Genomic DNA, 17,659 nt, shown 5'->3' with positions numbered 1-17,659 from the left:
CACTTATTGGAACACTAACCTCACTAAATTCAATTAATTTTTGTCCTTTTTCTTCTAGTATATTCTCAATTGTTATTAATTGTGGATTTATATATTCCATACTATACCATTCCCTTGACTCTTTCCTTTATTATTTTCAAAGCACACAGACTATTCTTTAGAACTTTGTTATACGTACAAGTTAATAGTCGTCTTGGTTTTTTCCACATAAAAGTTTGCATCATTATAACAATAATGATAAAATATCGACATTCTATAACTCAACATGAACATAAATTCTTAAATCTACTTTATATTTGTGAAATACACCTTACCTGTTCCAATTCATTTAGTTCCTTTGTCGTCAGTATATCATACCAAGGTTTGTCATAACGAACTTTCTCCACTCGGGGAAATCTTAAAGTTACACCAGTCTGATATAGGAGACTCTTCACCACTTCTGCAGCTCTAACCTGAAAAGTGGAACAAAAATGAAAGGATCTTTATAAAACAAAGAACTTGTAAATCATATGATGCAGCTAACAAAAATAATATAAATAAATTTTTCATTTATAGTGGCTTTTTATGCATTTTCAATTTCCACCAAAAATTACACAAGGGTGTCAGTTTATAATTCATTTTTCTCAGTACTAAAATATATTACCACACAGGTAGTCCGTGGTTATTGGCAGACTCAGTATGGTGCTTGCCTAGCACCATAAAATCAGCAATTTATGGTGCCATATCAGGCAGAGTTTCGTTATCGGTGCCATTAGGTGCTCATAATAGAGTTATGGCACCATAATATACCTGAGAGGACCATTAACCAGTTATCGGCACCATTAAACGAAACTTGGCGCCATACATCACTGAGTTTCAGTTAATGGCGGTTTTAGCTTATCAGCACCCCACCGGGAATGGAATGCCCCCCGCCCAATAACCAGGGACTGCCTGCATTTCATTCTTATTAGCTTCGCTGATGAAACTAAAATTATTTCCTTTAACCCCCCGGAAAGAGAGAGAGAGAGAGAGAGAGAGAGAGAGAGAGAGAGAGAGAGAGAGAGAGAGAGAGAGAGAGAGAGAGAGAGAGAGAGAAATCACCTCCAAATTTCAGGATGAAACAATGAAAACTCTAGGTCTGCTGTGATATTGGCAAATAAAAAAACAGGATGAGCGAGAAGACTCCGAAGCGACATCCGAAGAATGAGCAGCTAAAGAAGATTGTGTAAAGACATAAGTTTTAACAGAAAAACTGGGCGAGAGAGAAAACTAGACCAACTCTGTTCCCCACGATAATCTGAGAAACATGAGAAAATCAGGAAAATTATTCAAGACGTGATCGTGAATACAGTCCGTATTGAAGCTACAGTAATTGACTTGCGTTAATTCGATTTTACGATGGGGTTAGTATTTAAAATCGGCACTACATTGCAAATACTAAGTCTTCCTATATCTCTTGCGCAGCTGGCGTAGGCAGCATCGTGCATCAGACAGTGAGATTGTTGGGTTTAAAATAGAATCTAGGCCAAAGGCCGAGTATTGGGACCTATAAGGTCATTCAGCGCTGAAGGGAAATTGACAGAAAAGTGTTTGAAAAGGTGTAACAGGAAGAAAACCTCTCTGTTGCACAATGAGTCAAGTGTTAGGAGAGGGTGGAAAATAGGATGAAGAGAGAGAATATGATTTATGAAATCAGGAAAGTAAAAGAGAGAGAGAGAGAGAGAGAATTACAATCGTCTAACATCTCCACCTCCATAAATTTGCACCCTCTTCTAAGTTAAAAAGTGTTATCTTAATGATAATATACTCGTATAACTGCGTACAGCTGTGAACAACCGAACGAGAACTTGTTGCTAATACGATCGAATCCTATAGCAACATCACTTTATTGTATTGATCCGCGTGCGACAGTAATTGAATCTGATAGCAACATCCGTTTATTGTATTCATCCGTGTGCGACAGTAATTACTGTATTCATGTTATAAATGTAGCTGAAGCTGATAAGGCAAAATTACGTGCATCAGAAACCTGGATAGAAGTCCCAAGCTTTTGTATGAATTTTAAACGCAGCCGTTGTAAAAGAAAATAATAACATGAAAGAGCTCATTTACTGTTGTTTTCACACCGACAAAAGCTTAATAAAGTGTAAGGTTCGTAATACCTATGAAAAAGAGTGAAAACGAGCAGAATCGCTAAATTTACGCAATCTAACCTGAGGGAAAAAAAACTAGCTTCCAATGAGACGTATTAGTCAAATTTTGGCCTTAAATTACATCGTAAGACGAACAATCTGACTTCATTCCACAAGTTAAGTATCCAGATATTCATTATGCTAACTAGGAACAAAAATATTAGCCGAGACCAAGTGATATGGTTGAATCTGGAGCCAAGGAAATAGACTAGCCAGCATCATTGTCTGTCTAAGCCACGCCTCCTTACAACATGTTTTGACGACAAGCTTGTGTAATTGTAATTTAATTGAAAAGTAATAAATTACTTATTTTAAGGTAATTAAATTAACTTTATTAGGACTAATATTAATTCCAGTTGTCGCTTTAATTTGATAATACGACTGGTAATTCTTTGTAACTGTAATTGACATAAGCACAATGTAATTACAGACGGAAATTAGTCTGTTAAACGTATGAAGACATCATACAAACGAATTCCTTATATCTGATATCTGATTATATGGCACAAGATACCATTATTGACTATGTTGAAAACACGTCTCCTTCAAGACGACAAGCATGGCATAAGTGAGGAAGAGTTGTTACTTGTTAAGTTAGTCACGCTAGCCAATCAGGACAAGAATGAGGTGGATACGGCGGCGCAAACTCGTATTCGCCATCAGCTGATTCTAGAGCGAGAATGACTGCAGAGTTAGTATTTATACTACGCTAATATGATGATAAATATAATACACTTATAATGCTTTAGTCGGACAGAATCTCATCTTCATTCTGTTCGATTACATTCATATTGAATTATCCTAAGATCGGATTCTCGTTCGTGTTCAATTACACCTGTACTGAATTATCCAAAGTCAGAATGCTTTGAGCCTACAGCGTTAGCCACTATAAAAAAAATCACTACCGATATGTAGTATGGTGAATACTTTAGGCTAGGCTAGGCTACTGTATATGCATACGATATATCATCGTGAACACTTGGCTAGCTGTAATTAATTTTATTCGATTTCTCTACATACTGAATTATCGTAAGTCAATATGCATTGAACAGAGAATTAGTTGATATTAATAATTACCCTATCATATCAATAGAGGAAAGTAACCTTAAAGACGAAGGAGCAGTATTCAACCCTTCAGAACCCGACAGACCCGAAACCAGATCTGAACGACCAACTCTGGCCTAAAAAGCTTCCGATGCAAGGAACTCAAAGCAGGAAAAACCCAAAGAGGCTCTAAGGACACTGTCCCTCTATAAACTACTACTTATAATAGAAAACCAACCCGAAGAAGCCTGCACTTCTCTTCCTAAACACTATGTAGCCTATTATCTCTACTCATCTGTATCTGACCTAAATTTTCATCATCCTGAAAACTTACACATCGAGGGAAGGGGAAATCTACTGCCAACACTGCCTGCTCCGCGCCGGGGGAGCCGGCAGAACCTACCCACTCGGAGGCTTGCGGTTCTCCATTACCCCCAGCACCTGTTAGGGCGGTTTCTTGGAACAGGCAAGGGGGGCTGAAAAAAAGAACGATTAAAGAATCAAACTATTAAAACTACTACTACTATCTCTATTTTGGTTTAAATTTAGGTCTGGCTAAGAAAATATGCTAAACAAATAATAGAGAAACCTCCAAATTTCTTGAATAACTAACTAATGCTTCTGGTTCTGGAACAGGCAGGGGGGCTGAAAAAGAACGATTAGAATCAATATACTACTACTACTACTACTCTATTTTGGTTAAATTATTTCTTCTGGCTAGAAATTCTAAACATAATAAGATTATAACCTGTCCACTAATTTCTTGAATAACTTAAACTAATGCTTCCTTGTCTCCGGACCCAAGACAAACATCTCTGACTGGTATTGCACTGAACCTTCCTACACGAAATAACGAAAAGAACGTCGATCATGAAGGGCGTGCAGAGCAGCTGCAGAGCCGATGAGCACCAACATCCAGCAGTAGAAGGCTCGATCGTCGAACTGTAGATGAAGTAGAAGCAGAGTCGTTTGCAGAAGGCGACGAAGTTTATTTTCTAACTTCTCCATAGCACGTACAAAGTAGCTATCCAAAGTGAAACGGGAGAAAAACATTAATCACAGTCCAAGGTCGTAATCTGTATCCAAAATATGAAAACTTTGAGTGGGGTCGGGCTAAATGATCAAAAGTTCGCCTGATGTGGGACTGATCCGCACAGCATGGTGAACAAGAAACAATTGAGGAGACAGGCCTCTGGTGGCTGGTAATTGCGGCAGCGTTGCCAACGGTAACACAGGTAACTCATTTGACTAGATTTTACCTGCAGCATTGGTAACACTGACAGTTAAAATTACCCACTTAGTGGGTAAATATGTGGGGATATAGTTCGGGCTGGTCAGTGACCAGGGCTAATTCAGGTGTTCAGGGAGTGTATTGCAATATATATTTTATTGTTTACGCTGACCAGAGTACCTTTCAGAGTGATTAAAGTTTTAAAAAGCTTGAATTATCTTGGATTTTATCCAGTATTATTAAGCTCAATTCCTAAATGTAAGTAAATCCTATAATAAGCAGGAAAAAGGGATTACCTACTTTATCAAAATACATAACTTAAAAGAGTAGAAATCAACTTCAATTACAGAGCAAACTATCTATCTGCCCGGTTTTACTTTCAATCCCTGAACTAACATTGATCTCTTCATGATCTGAAGTTGATTCCATGATTCACTATTTTTTTGTCCCACCTGTCAAAATTTATGCTGCAAAATTTCAGCATTATAACATGTAGGGAAATATGGCCAAGAAATAACTAGAAAGAAATAATCTCACTACTAAGTCATTTGCTGTTAATCAGCTCGGTGATCTGTTAAACTAAGATATACTTAACATAGTGATCTGTTAAGCTATGATATATTAACACTGTAAGAATGACTGCTAGTACCATTTTTTTTTTAAATGCCACGAGTAAGTTTTGAATTGTACTTGCTATACCTTTCTTTTTAGTTAAAGTCCTCCAGGGCCTTTGTGAGGCTCATAGGGCAGGTGCTGATCTCCTGTTTCTTTAGTCAACAGTCAGTGGGGGACAGGTCCCAGTGTGTCACAAGGCCAACTTTTTAACACCCCCGCCAGAGAGTTGGTATCTATTTTCCTACTCACCATCGAGTTTTCAGGTGGGCAGGCCACCGAGTTTATGCAATGGCACCATTCCCAAATCATCAGCGAGCGGCAGGATTTGAACCCCGGTCCTCTCGACTGGTGGTAGAGAACCTTGCCACTGCACCACCACTGTACTAAAATTCTTACACCAATAACAGAAGATATGATATGTATGATTAAAAATACTGCAACCAACCTGAACAACGCAAGACTTAACAGGATTTATCCAGATATCTGGTTTTTCTCTGGAGACAATAACTCCTGAAGGCTGCTGTCTACTTGTATGAGGAGTAAGTTTGTCAACAAGGTCACTTAGTTCAGCAACTGTGTAACCTGATCCAACACGGCAAATCGAATGAAACTCTCGTGGCTTTCCACCTGAAATCCCATCAAAGTTAAATTTATATTTTCAATCTTTTCAACAATAGTATATGTATCAAGCATTAGTTAGTTACAGTAAATGGGCAACATACACAGATTCAACTTCCAAAATTATACAGTACCTTACAAAATAATGTAATTGTTACTTTAAAGAATTAAAATGTGTGAAAAATCTTTTTCTTGTCAGAGAATGCTTTTTCAGCAACTATGTATGAAAAACTTTAATCGTTACTTTATACTATCTGAGTACTGTTATAGCATTTGTCAGGTATATGGGGATATATTTTTATTCTAAATTAAAAACTTCAAAAGAATTTTCAAATACTCTGAATACCTTTCCCTAATTTTACATGTGACTCCACTTCCTACAGGGGATACTGCCTACAGTGTACCTTGCATGATACATAATAGACTACTTTCTGTCTTGTAGTCACCTAGGTAACCAGTCTCTTCAAAGCTGACCTTGATCCAGTTTCACACCTCAATTAAGAACAAAACTTTCAACTAATTGCCTTGGGGGCTTGAAGAGAGCTCAGTTGCTGGGGCTGTGAGGAAGACATTCTCAGTAAATTATGTTTGTATTTATGAAGCATAAATATTATCCTTCTAATTTTGCATGTTCTTACTAAATAGACAATTCAGGTTTACCATGACCTATACTCGCAGCTTTATAAAAATGATATTGTCATGATACAATAAAGTTTGTTCATACTTACCTGGCAGATATATATATATAGCTGTATTTTCTGAAGTCTGACAGAATTTCAAAAACTTCCGGCACACACAGTGGTCGGCCAGGTGGTTAGTACCCATTCCTGCCGCTGGGAGGCGGGTATCAGGAACCATTCCCCATTTCTATTCATAAGTTTTATTTCCACGTCCCACCTGAGGGGAGGTGGGTGGGTACTTAATTCTATATATCTTGCCAGGTAAGTATGAACAAACTTTATTGTATCATAACAATATCATTTTGTTCATGGAAACTTACCTGTCAGATATATATATAGCTGAATCCCACTGTTGGAGGTGGGAAGGGAACAGAATAGAAGGATTTTGGGAAACAAATGCATGCAGATGATTACATCTTGGTTCCACCTCCGTTAGCATAGCTGGCTTCGTGGTTATTGCCACGTAAGTCTGCTTGTGCTACTAGAGTTGCCAGCGAGGTAGAAACCTATATAGCTGGTGCACTCCAGATGATCTGTCAACAGGGGCGAGACCACGACGTGACTAGACCATATTGACCATACCATGAGGGCTAAGAAGTAAAATAAATATATATATAAATATATATATCACCACCTGACCAACCTAGCCAAAGTTAAGGTGTGTTAACTAAGGCTTAAGAGTTAAGAAGTCGCCGTTGTCGGCGACTCAACAACTAAATTAAGAGCTCTTCCTAACCATTTTCTACAGGATAGGATGAATGGTACTTCTTGCCCCCAAGATTGTGTCTGCAGACACTTATGGCCCTAGCGAGCAGCAGATCTCATATGCCATCTTCACATCTCGCAGGGAGTGTGAAGTGAACACAGAGTTGCTTCGCTAAAACATGGTACTCAGGATGTTGCTGAGTGCCATGCTCTGTTGAAATGCTTCAGAGGCCGCGCCCTCACCTCGTGAGCATTCAAATCAAAAGATTTCAAATCTTTGCGCAAACACAATGAAGGAGCTTTTTTGAAAGAACTCCTTAACAATAAAGCCAGGGTGTTCTTCGATATGGGCAAGTCTGGTCTTGTTCGGAACACTGCAGATTGCCCGAAGGACTTCGGCTTTCTTGAGTTTTTATGTAGATAAAACTTGAGAGAACCCCTACAGGGCAGGACTCTCTCTGGCTCCTGCCCAATAACTTGAGCCATCCTTGATTCCAAGCTCCTGGCCCAAGAACAAGACGGGTTTCCATTCTTAGGCCACAACGGAAGGCTTAGAGAACACACCGCCTTGTGTTCTCTAACGCCAAAACTTCTGACGATGGCTGAAAACCTCACTAACCCTCTTTGTCGTATCTAGGGTGGTTAGAAAAAGGCCTTCCTGATCACATGCAAGAAGTTAACAGGTAGGAGAGGTTTGAATGCTTTGACATCAAGAACTTCAAACTACGTCTCAGTTCCATATTGAAAGCTTCGATCTGGACATGCACAGTCAGTCCGTCTGTACTAAAGTCAGGAGACCGACCAGTTGACCAGTCAGACGAATCAAGGACAGCAAGGCTGTACCCTGAAGACCATAAGGCACTATTCTTCGCTGAAGGATGAGTGTCTGGACTGCCTGGGCGATTCAAGCTAAGCAAACCTTGGGGGGTGTATCAACGCAACCCAACGTCGTTAGCGAATCAACTCCTGAGCAACTCCTGACTCGAGCTTCTGGTGCCAGGAGAAAGGAGCGAGGAGCAAAAAGGCGATTCAGTCCCGAAGGACAAATGCCTGACAGTCCAACCTGGTCTCATGTTAAACGATCATCGGGGGTGTATAAACGCAACCGACTTCGTCAACAAGAAACTCAGGGCTACTATATGTCGCCTGATCTCGCACGAGTGTCTGACTCCGAGAAAACAGTGAGACAAAAAGTAGATGGTGAGCGAGTTTTGAGATCCACAGAACTCAAAGATCGTGAAGGGCTTTGTTGTTTGACAGAAGCAAATCTCTGAGCCCAAAGGCCGTCAACAACATATTTGCATATTCTTTAATAGTTGTGACTGCCAGCTTATCCCATTCTTCAAACGGAAAGGGAAGACGGTAATCTTATGCTGTCAACATCTCGATAGTCTGAACGTAGTCAGACTCAGAGCGGAGAGGTTATAGGTAACTTTCGTGTTAGAGTAGACCGACTCTCTCGGAAAAGGTCCTTGGAAAGTGAACTAGGAAGGACGTGACCTCTGTGAACATCTAGGATCTTGTTTTTTTTTTTTAAGGCCAACATGGGCGATCAGCGTCATTGTCGCTCCCTGTGACGTCATAAATCATCTTATTACATTTCCTAAGCGTTGAAAAAGAGGAAAAGAGACTAAACATCCATCCCCGTTCAATATCATTGGATGGCGTTTAATGGTACCGCGCTCCCGGATCGAGAATAAGGGAGCAGAGAAGAAGCCTCTTCGTCCTCAACATAGCGAAGAGATGAATGAAAGGACGTCCCTAAAGTCTCCCCACAAACTCTCAACATACATCTAAAGAAAGATTCCACTCGGAAGCCAGTAGTTGCTGCCGTCGATCGAGACGATTCGTACGGACTTTTGCAATCCTGTAACGAACCTCTAGAGGATCGTTACATTCTACGCCTGTTGTTATAATAGGCTCTTTCTGTAAACGAACAGGGACCGAGAGAAGATACTTCCTAAGATATGAGAGAGCTGTGGAAGATCAGAGTTGATATGGACCACTGGTTCCAAAAACTCGTTTCGAGGACCGGAAGAACGACCGAATTGCTTCCACTTCTTTCAGATTATGATCCAGGACATCTGAAACCCTCTCCAGATGTCCGGCACCTTCTTTCTATCACCTCAGGTGATACTTGACGCACTGAGAGATGTTCAGAATCATTCCTAGATCTTGAATAAAATTTCAGTTTCCCGGTAGGAAAAAACTGTAGAGGTCTGAATTGCAGTCTATTCAGGGAAACAAACTTCTTTAGGAAGGGAAAGAAATGGTCCCCAGCAAGCTCATCCATTCCCTCACACGTATGGTTTACTTCCCCCCCCCCCCCCTTTTTCCAATAATAAGGCTGCGCTTTGCCTAAGCAGGAGAGCATATAATAGTGCAATGTTGCGGTTAGACTCGTAGTCCTATACCGTGCGGAATAACGAGCACCGAAAGGATTAAGAGATATCTCTGTTGAACATAGTAAGGCAAAAATGAATGCAATGTTTATTCATTCATGTGAGAAATCCCCTCCATCTTAGGCTAAAGTCCGTGATTGTAGGCAGAGATACAGTTAGTCAGTCAATCCCGCAGGAGAGAGAATACAAAATAAACCTACCGCGCATGACAGCGAACGAGCTGTACTGGCTCGGTTGGACTCAGGACTGGAGGACAGTGACAGCAGCAGCTTACGATCGTCGTCTCTTAACTTTTATGGCTGGGTCGCCAGCTACCTATTCTACGAAGAAAATAGGTCCGTTATTTTGAGCAGAAAGAGACTCTCAAGCTGGTATATTTAAGCGAAACAGAAAACGCTAAATATATAGATGCGTTTGTGTCGTCATAACACTACCATACAACGGTAAAAGATAAATCGGAAACTCCTGGAAGGCTGCAGGGAGTAACGATTAAATGTCCTTAAAATAATAGACAATAGACCTCTCGGTTGCCATCCGAAGAGGTAACTACAGCAAGCGTATATGACTTGAACAAACCAGTAGTAAAATAACGCAAGGCAAAATATGATATTATATTACAATAAAGTTTGTTCATACTTACCTGGCAGACATATATATGGCTGAATTCGGAAATACAGCTACATACATATCTGACAGGCAAGTTTCATGAACAAAACTTAGAGAATCGAAGCGGACAGCTCAAGCTTCTTATGTTATTGGACATAAGCGTTCATTGACGTAGTCTACAAGTCTATTTCTTGTACGAGTCTGCGAATGATGAATGAGAGCTCTTCCGAATCTTGTCAATAAGAGCTTATCCGCTTACACAATATAAAGTTAATGAGAGTTTGTCAATGAGACTAACCCATTTACGGGACAAAGAGATATTTTGTCAATGAGGGGATACCCACTTACTTGACAAAACGATAGTATATTGTCAATGGGGGAAAGTCACTGAATTGACAAAACGTAATCCAGGAAGTCGAGCATTTTATTTTTCCGATTCCCGTCTCAAACGAGGAAGGGGCAAGAATCCTGTTAAGAGACTGGGCTTACGGCAGGTAGAACGACAATGTTCAATTCGGCAGTGTAGTCCCGACTAGGAACTAACAAAATCTATCATCTGAAAAGCCCTTTCAGATGGGCTAAAAAGCTTGCAAAATTATCCTGGGAAGAGGAAGAAACTCTCCAACCAGCTTCCTCTCCCGTATCACAAACTAATGCCTGCTAAAGCTTAAAATTTATTGGTAGTATGGCAAAGGAAGTCCTGTCTTGCGCTTTCCTGAAGAGCGTCCTTTTGATGAGTGCCTTTGCAAGAATCCTACTGAACGTTGCCGAGAGTCCTGACGTGCAGGACGTTGAGCTTTTACATAACCCATAGCTGCCTTACCGCAAAGTCTTGACTGCGGTGAAGGGTTGATCGTGTGAGAATACGAGGGGCGAGGGAACGCCTTCTTATTCTCACAGCAACAAAGCTAGGACGTCCGCGCTCAAAAACGTCCTGCTACTAGGACTTGCTTTCCCTTTTCTCGGTGGAAAGACGTACACGAGTTCAGGCGACGTTTGCCTTCTTACTTCTCACTGCAATGCATGACGAGAGAGAGAGAGAGAGAGAGAGAGAGAGAGAGAGAGAGAGAGAGAGAGAGAGAGGACGTGAAGCGTCCTCTTCTATAAAGCTTCTATTTAGAGGGCGCGAGTCCTTCCGAAAGCTCCAAACCCTGCGCAGGGAGGACGCTTCGGAGGACGAGAAGCAATCCTTCAGGGTTCGTGCACGTGCACACACTTTGGCAGCCTGGGAGTATCTTCAGGTCTGCCGAAGGCACGTCAGATCAGTGGGGGTTCCTCGTAACCCTCCTTCGGCTTTCGACATGCTCTCTCCCTGTTCCTGGGAGTCAAGCAGAGGTCCCGGCCTAGAGGCGAAATAAGGCCGATCTGACGCACCCTCCACTACACAAGGGGCACTGTCACTGCACTAGCCACTTCAACTTTTTTTTGCTCTCCAAAGCCAGCACTTTCGATTCTAAGTTACGAATCGATAGAGTATCGAGAAAGAAAGGGCAATACCCTCTACAGAAACTGTTTAGGGCCCGAAGGCAACATTACAGGGTTACGAGTAACAACTACAGAAGTAGCACTCTTCACCACAATGATAGGAGAGCGAGCACCTTAGATTCCAAGATACAGATGGAATCTATAACGTAAAGGGCATTACCTCACGAGACATATTTATAGCCCGTAGGCCATACTACAGGGTTAGGCAAAATAAAGTCTACAGGTAGGTTAGCCTACCCTGACTTTTGTTTACTGATTAATTACGTACATACGAATCATACGTCTTCCTTACGGAATTAGACAAAGTCTCACACTCCTTACATGACAAATCTCAACAAAGAAGCAAGACCCATAGCCCTCGTGCATACCAAGTGCGGAACTACCGAAGCTTTTGGTAGCCACACCCTATCTTAGCAGACAACACCCTCTGAAACTAGCCTAACTAGATTCAGATATACAAAAATGAATCAAATTCAAAACAATTTAAGATAGCGTATGCCTAGCCACAAATCCAGGTAAATAAATCAAAAGACAATTAGGATATTTAGCGGCAATGAAGTTTCCAAAATCCTAAGACGGAGGTACTGAAAACAGGTGTTTCCAGCACCGGTGACAGAAAAATTATGAATAGAAAATGGGAATGGTTCCTGATACCCGCCTCCCAGCGGCGGGACTGGGTACTAACTGTGTGTGCCGGAAGTTTTTGAAATTCTGTCGGACTTCAGAAAATACAGCTATATATATATCTGACAGGTAAGTTTCATGAACAAACTACTGGATATTCTACATGTATAGGTACTGCCTTTTCATATCTTAACTAATCTACATATCCTCAGGCTTAGTTTCAGGTCTTCTCAGTCTTCAGACATCTCCAAGTGTATGTAAAGAGACCTTGGGCTTAAGGGACAGAGTGGAGGACCAAGCTAAATTAACTACAGTTGTGGTTTGCTACATGAGCTTCTCTGATTATTGCCATCAACATCTATTTTTCCATCTCTTCAGAAGACAAGGAAGACAAAACCTTTAATATCTGCATTAACATAGACTTAATAACCTGTATTACTTGGTCTGGAAGGTGTTAAGTTCAAAAGAGGTAGGTATGTTTAATGAGGATTCCTTTACCCATAAGGAAAAGTGACAAGTAATTCTGAAATTTGCATGGCACCTCAATTCTCTACCTCACAGCTACAGATAGAAGGGTCATCCTTCTTCTTGCTGGTGTAGATTTTTCTCTTCTAGAATTTCACACCATACACCACAACCCAAACAGACTCTCCAAAAAAACTTAATTTCAGCAAAAGTACAATAACCATGCTCATCCCTGGAAGGACCCCATGCACTTATAGCTATATCAAAGCATATCATTACTTAAGAGTCCAGCACTTATCTCCTTCCTGTTATTTCAGTATATTCCCAAAGTTGAGATCCCAATGCTGAAAGAGGAATCAGTTATTACCTTCTAACCAAAGCAGCTATCTTATCTCCCAGCTTACCTTCTAACCAAAGCAGCTATCTTATCTCCCAGCTTACCTTCTAACCAAAGCAGCTATCTTATCTCCCAGCTTACCTTCTAACCAAAGCAGCTATCTTATCTCCCAGCTTACCTTCTAACCAAAGCAGCTATCTTATCTCCCAGCTTACCTTCTAACCAAAGCAGCTATCTTATCTCCCAGCTCACCTTCTAAACAAAGAAGTAATGAAGCACCTTCAAGAGCTGCAGAAGAGAGATGAGCAAGCATGGTTCTCACAGGTACAATGCATCAAGAAAGCTATGTACCTATAACCCTCAAAACTACAAGACAATATAAGCAAGGCAGCAGCAAAGCAAGAATGCAACAAAAATTGCTAAAGAGCTGGAGGATCAAATACACTAACAAGTCTCCCTAGGTCCAAGACAGTGAGGAATCCAAGCACACCAAAATGAGCTCAAACCAATATCAACAAGTACAATTTTCTCTTAGAATGGACAGAAAAAATGGGCAACCTGTCACAAAAGTGGGAGGGAGTCTGTGTTGAAGAACGGGGGTTTTCAAAATGAAATATTTACAATATGAATCATAGTGTCTTCCCATAAAAGATCATCTTTTTAATCATAAATGCAACATCAGGAAAATAAATTTAATAATTTCAAGAAAATTTGTTAAAACTCTAAAGACAATAGAATTCTCATCTAGAAGTTGTAGAATTTGTTCAAATAAAATTTATTAGAAAGTTAAAAAGTTAAACGTGTCTGTAACAATTAAACTACTATATAAAATTTATACACAAAAGACATCTTAGTAGTATCTCACCTGGCTCTGTTTCAACAGCAACTGCCAACAAGAAATGAGACAAGACACCTTGTCTTCTTCCCTTTCCATAATATGCACCAATAATCAATAAATCCAGCTCTGGCACAAGTGAGTCAACATACTGAAAAAAAGTGTACATACTGTTTAAATTATTTTATATGAATGACATAATTTTTAGACAACTTCACACATTCAAGAGATAAATCATATGAATTCTGAATTAACAGCTTGTAAAAAATTGCTGGTTATAGCAGATGGAAGATAAAAAATAAAAATATTAACAGTATGCTTCATGCAATACAGTTTTTAAATTTTTAATAAACTAAATTGTAATTTATGGGAGAGGACAAAGATGATGAGCCTCAGAAGAGAACAACTGACTAAGCAAAACATTCAGTACCCATAGATGATAGATAGGAAGCTGATGATCTTAGAAATCTACGTAGCTTCTGTAAGTAATGAATGCAAGAAAGACAAAACTCCAAGTATTACAAGCAACAAGCATCTGAGGCATAAGGCTCAATGCTTGAAGAAAAGCACACTGCCTGGTGAGGTGAGGGGATGAGGGATCAAGTCATGAGAAGGAGAATGAATGACCAGACTCCCTTAACCTGCTGCACATGGCCTACCGGGATGACTGACCTCAACAAAAAAAGACATCCACTAATACTACAATTACATCTATAGTTAAAAGTATCCCAATGAAACTTGCCATGGCTGAAGCCTGCCCTAAGTATAGTAAATTAAACATAAAAAAAGACAACACTCAAATCTCAAAGACACTGATCTTGAGGTGTGCAAGGGCATCCCAAGGACCCTCTTAACTATGCCCAACAATGGTCTTGCCAAAGCCAATACAAAAGAGAGGTTTTCAAAGGTCAATTATAAACTAGCAAAAAAGTATGGGAGTCCAAGGATGTCTCGGGTCAGCCATGAACTCTGGGGCCAAAAAGAGGTCCCCCACAAGACCTACAACTGAGAAGAAAGGCTTTGTTAGAATGGTACAGAACCCACTGAGACATGTAAATGGGACAAGGGTGATCAAAAACATATGCTTAGTTGCATGCAATAAGGAAGGTTGTGAAACTGATGGAAGCAGCAGTACCATAAGACTCATTCAAGGAAGACAATATTTGTCACATTGAACAGCGAAACCTAGCGAGTCAGAAACTACTACTGCTACAGCCAACAAAAAGGGTGATGGGTCAACTAAGCCATGGGAACAGTCAAAACTTCAAAACCTGTCTGCGCCACCAAAAGTCGATTTCCCGGCCATCCCTGGACTAGAGTGTGGCAACAATAACCTAAGTCACTGAGCCCAGCTGCAGAAAACTAAACTGATGGAGCATGACATTTGGAGACATCAACAGGTCTAGCCACAGGCTCACATTATCCCCATGCATGCTAGAGGCCTTCACATTTATCTGAGGGATGGAACCAACCAAGTGAAGGATCTGATGATAAATGGCAGACAACACAAGTCTTCTAATGTGAATTGAGATACAATGGAGACCTTGTACTAATCCATATGCAAAGAACTCAAATAACCAACAGACAATGAACATTTAAGCTTTCAGGTAATTTTATACTTTACATTACATTATTATACATTTCACATGTTTTAACATTTATTTTCATGAGATTTGGCACTTTTTTACCGATTTCATCTTTATGGAATTTTAGCATAGCATAATCTAATATAAGCTTACGTATTTTTATTTTTTGTTCTAAATTTTAACAAAAACCACAGTTGCATCAAAGCTGCTGACATTCAAAATTATGTAGCTGGAAGTGTTACTGTACAGTGCACATGTACAAGCAATTAAACCTTATTTAAACATCTCAGAAATTCTGAGCACATGATAGCCAGCTTAAAAAATTTAATTCTAAGCATAAATTTAACAAGGTACGTACATGTACACTGCTTGCATAACTATATTGTACACTGTATATTAGAAATTTTATCACAAATAACCAGTCACACTTTGCTTGCAAAGGCATGAAAGTACACAAATTTGTATTTTTTGCTGGGTTTGGATACATCCGAAAAGTAACAATTGTATAATTTGAGGTCCAACTGTATAAAGGTGTTTATGGCATAACTTTGAAGCTGAGTACTAGAACTTTACTGCACTATGTTAAAAATCTGAAAATAACAAAAATATAGCCAAACTGACACATTAGTTTGCCAAAATATTTCATGGATGATATCATTTAACATCATTGAAATCTCAACAATTGTGAATAGGATGAGGACGATGCCAGTTGGCATCATTAGAATCTCAACAGTTAGGAATATGATGATGTTATCTGATGTCCTTGAAACCTGAAAATGTTAACATTTCAATAACACTCTACCTATAGTACTGTCACTAACCTCAGGCTTCACTTTAATCCATCCTGCCTTACGAGAAGCTGGACGATAAACAGAATCTGGGTCCTTTAAGACAACACCCTCTTCTCGATTGTCAATTGCTTCATTCAGAATTTTAATAACATCCTCTCTGAAAACCAAAAGTGCATAATTTAAAACATGGATAGAGTTAGTTTGTATCATCCACAGCAACAGTAGCTCATTAACAACTAACACTAAAAAAAAATTATTCTTATATTCTGTATCTAACTCTTTAATAAAGTTATTTTTCCCCATATAATTTTATTACTATTTTATTTCAGCCTTATATGTACATATGTGGTAGCAAATGTCCTAAAAACTTCCCAGAAAAAGAAATCTCCATTTCAACTATCTGAATAAACATTCCAGCCACTGAGTGCCCTGAGTAGTGCTTATCTTTATTAACTATCATATGGTAATAGGTTCATTAATTTGCTTCAGCAAAAGTCTACTTTTTGAAATATTTAAACCTGAAGGGTCACTGGACCAAAAAACATTCTTCAATGGCATGATTAAAGGATAAACACTCTACATGCTAACAATGGCGCATGATACAAGTAGGGCTATGTTAATAGTATGCATACTCATGGTATATACGTATGTCCAATTTAAGGTACAATACTGAAAACATCATCATAATTGTTTTTGTGCTAGCTCTGCTGTTTTAAGGGTTAGATGTAAAATTAGCTTAATCCATTCTTCCCTGACCCACGCTTGGTCCTGCTATTTCTTTTTTCACTACTTTCTAACCAACTGTTCCTCATCCCTTCTCATCATATGTCCAAACCATCTCAATCTTTCAGTTTTCAGTATGTTTTTCATTCATATCTCTCCACCAATTCCTACTTTCTAAGAGCTTTCAAATACTATACTCAACCCAGGGATCACAACATTCTACAGAGGCTATTCATTACACATCTAATTCTATTGAGAAAAAGGCTGACATGAACATATTTATGATAATAACAATGATGTTAATTAGACTGAGAATGAGTTCTCTCTTCATTCTCTCTTCTGTCTTTTACAATCTGAGGTTGAATTCTCATTTGGTTCTGGTCTTCAACAATGATCTTTCTCCATGATTTCCTCTGCTTTCTCAATAGTTTGATAACTGACAAATAATTTTCTCATTACCTAATTGATAATTTCCCCTTTCTGCCATATGTCAAAAGCATCCCCTACTTTATTACACTGTAATTCTGTAAACTAAAATTGGGAATGAAGTATAGCACAATGTGAGTAACACATAATCTCATTTAAAGTTGTAAACCACTTCTTTATTGTTAACTCCACAACTGCAATAGTTGTGTAGATGCTGTAATCATGGGCTATTAGGTTGAGAGTAGGCATTTTTCAAGTCTTTATCATGTAACTGTTCTTCAGTACTTCAAACCATCAATGCTTTCTAAAATCTTT

The 17,659-nt window shown here is 39.4% G+C and overlaps 2 protein-coding genes across 3 annotated transcripts in view; both read right to left on the bottom strand.

The window, feature by feature from the left end:
* Nucleotides 1-17,659, bottom strand: part of LOC135207957 (DNA ligase 4-like) — a gene marked incomplete at its 5' end in the record, with an annotated part of 136,148 nt that overhangs the window by 56,595 nt on the left and 61,894 nt on the right.
* LOC135207732 (DNA ligase 4-like) overlaps nt 1-17,659 on the bottom strand; it is a 41,608-nt gene that overhangs the window by 9,419 nt on the left and 14,530 nt on the right. The window contains exons 4-7 of the mRNA XM_064239559.1: nt 16,226-16,352; nt 13,849-13,969; nt 5,507-5,688; nt 315-452 (exon numbers count right to left, since the gene is read on the bottom strand). Coding sequence (XP_064095629.1) covers nt 315-452; nt 5,507-5,688; nt 13,849-13,969; nt 16,226-16,352 — 568 coding nt within the window. The remainder of the gene's footprint in view (nt 1-314; nt 453-5,506; nt 5,689-13,848; nt 13,970-16,225; nt 16,353-17,659) is intronic.

Source organism: Macrobrachium nipponense, chromosome 34, assembly GCF_015104395.2.
Source record: "Macrobrachium nipponense isolate FS-2020 chromosome 34, ASM1510439v2, whole genome shotgun sequence".
In the NCBI taxonomy this organism is placed as follows: Eukaryota; Metazoa; Arthropoda; class Malacostraca; order Decapoda; family Palaemonidae; genus Macrobrachium; species Macrobrachium nipponense.
The sequence above is the reverse complement of the archived record's forward strand: the minus strand, read 5'-3'. Positions and strand labels throughout refer to the sequence as shown.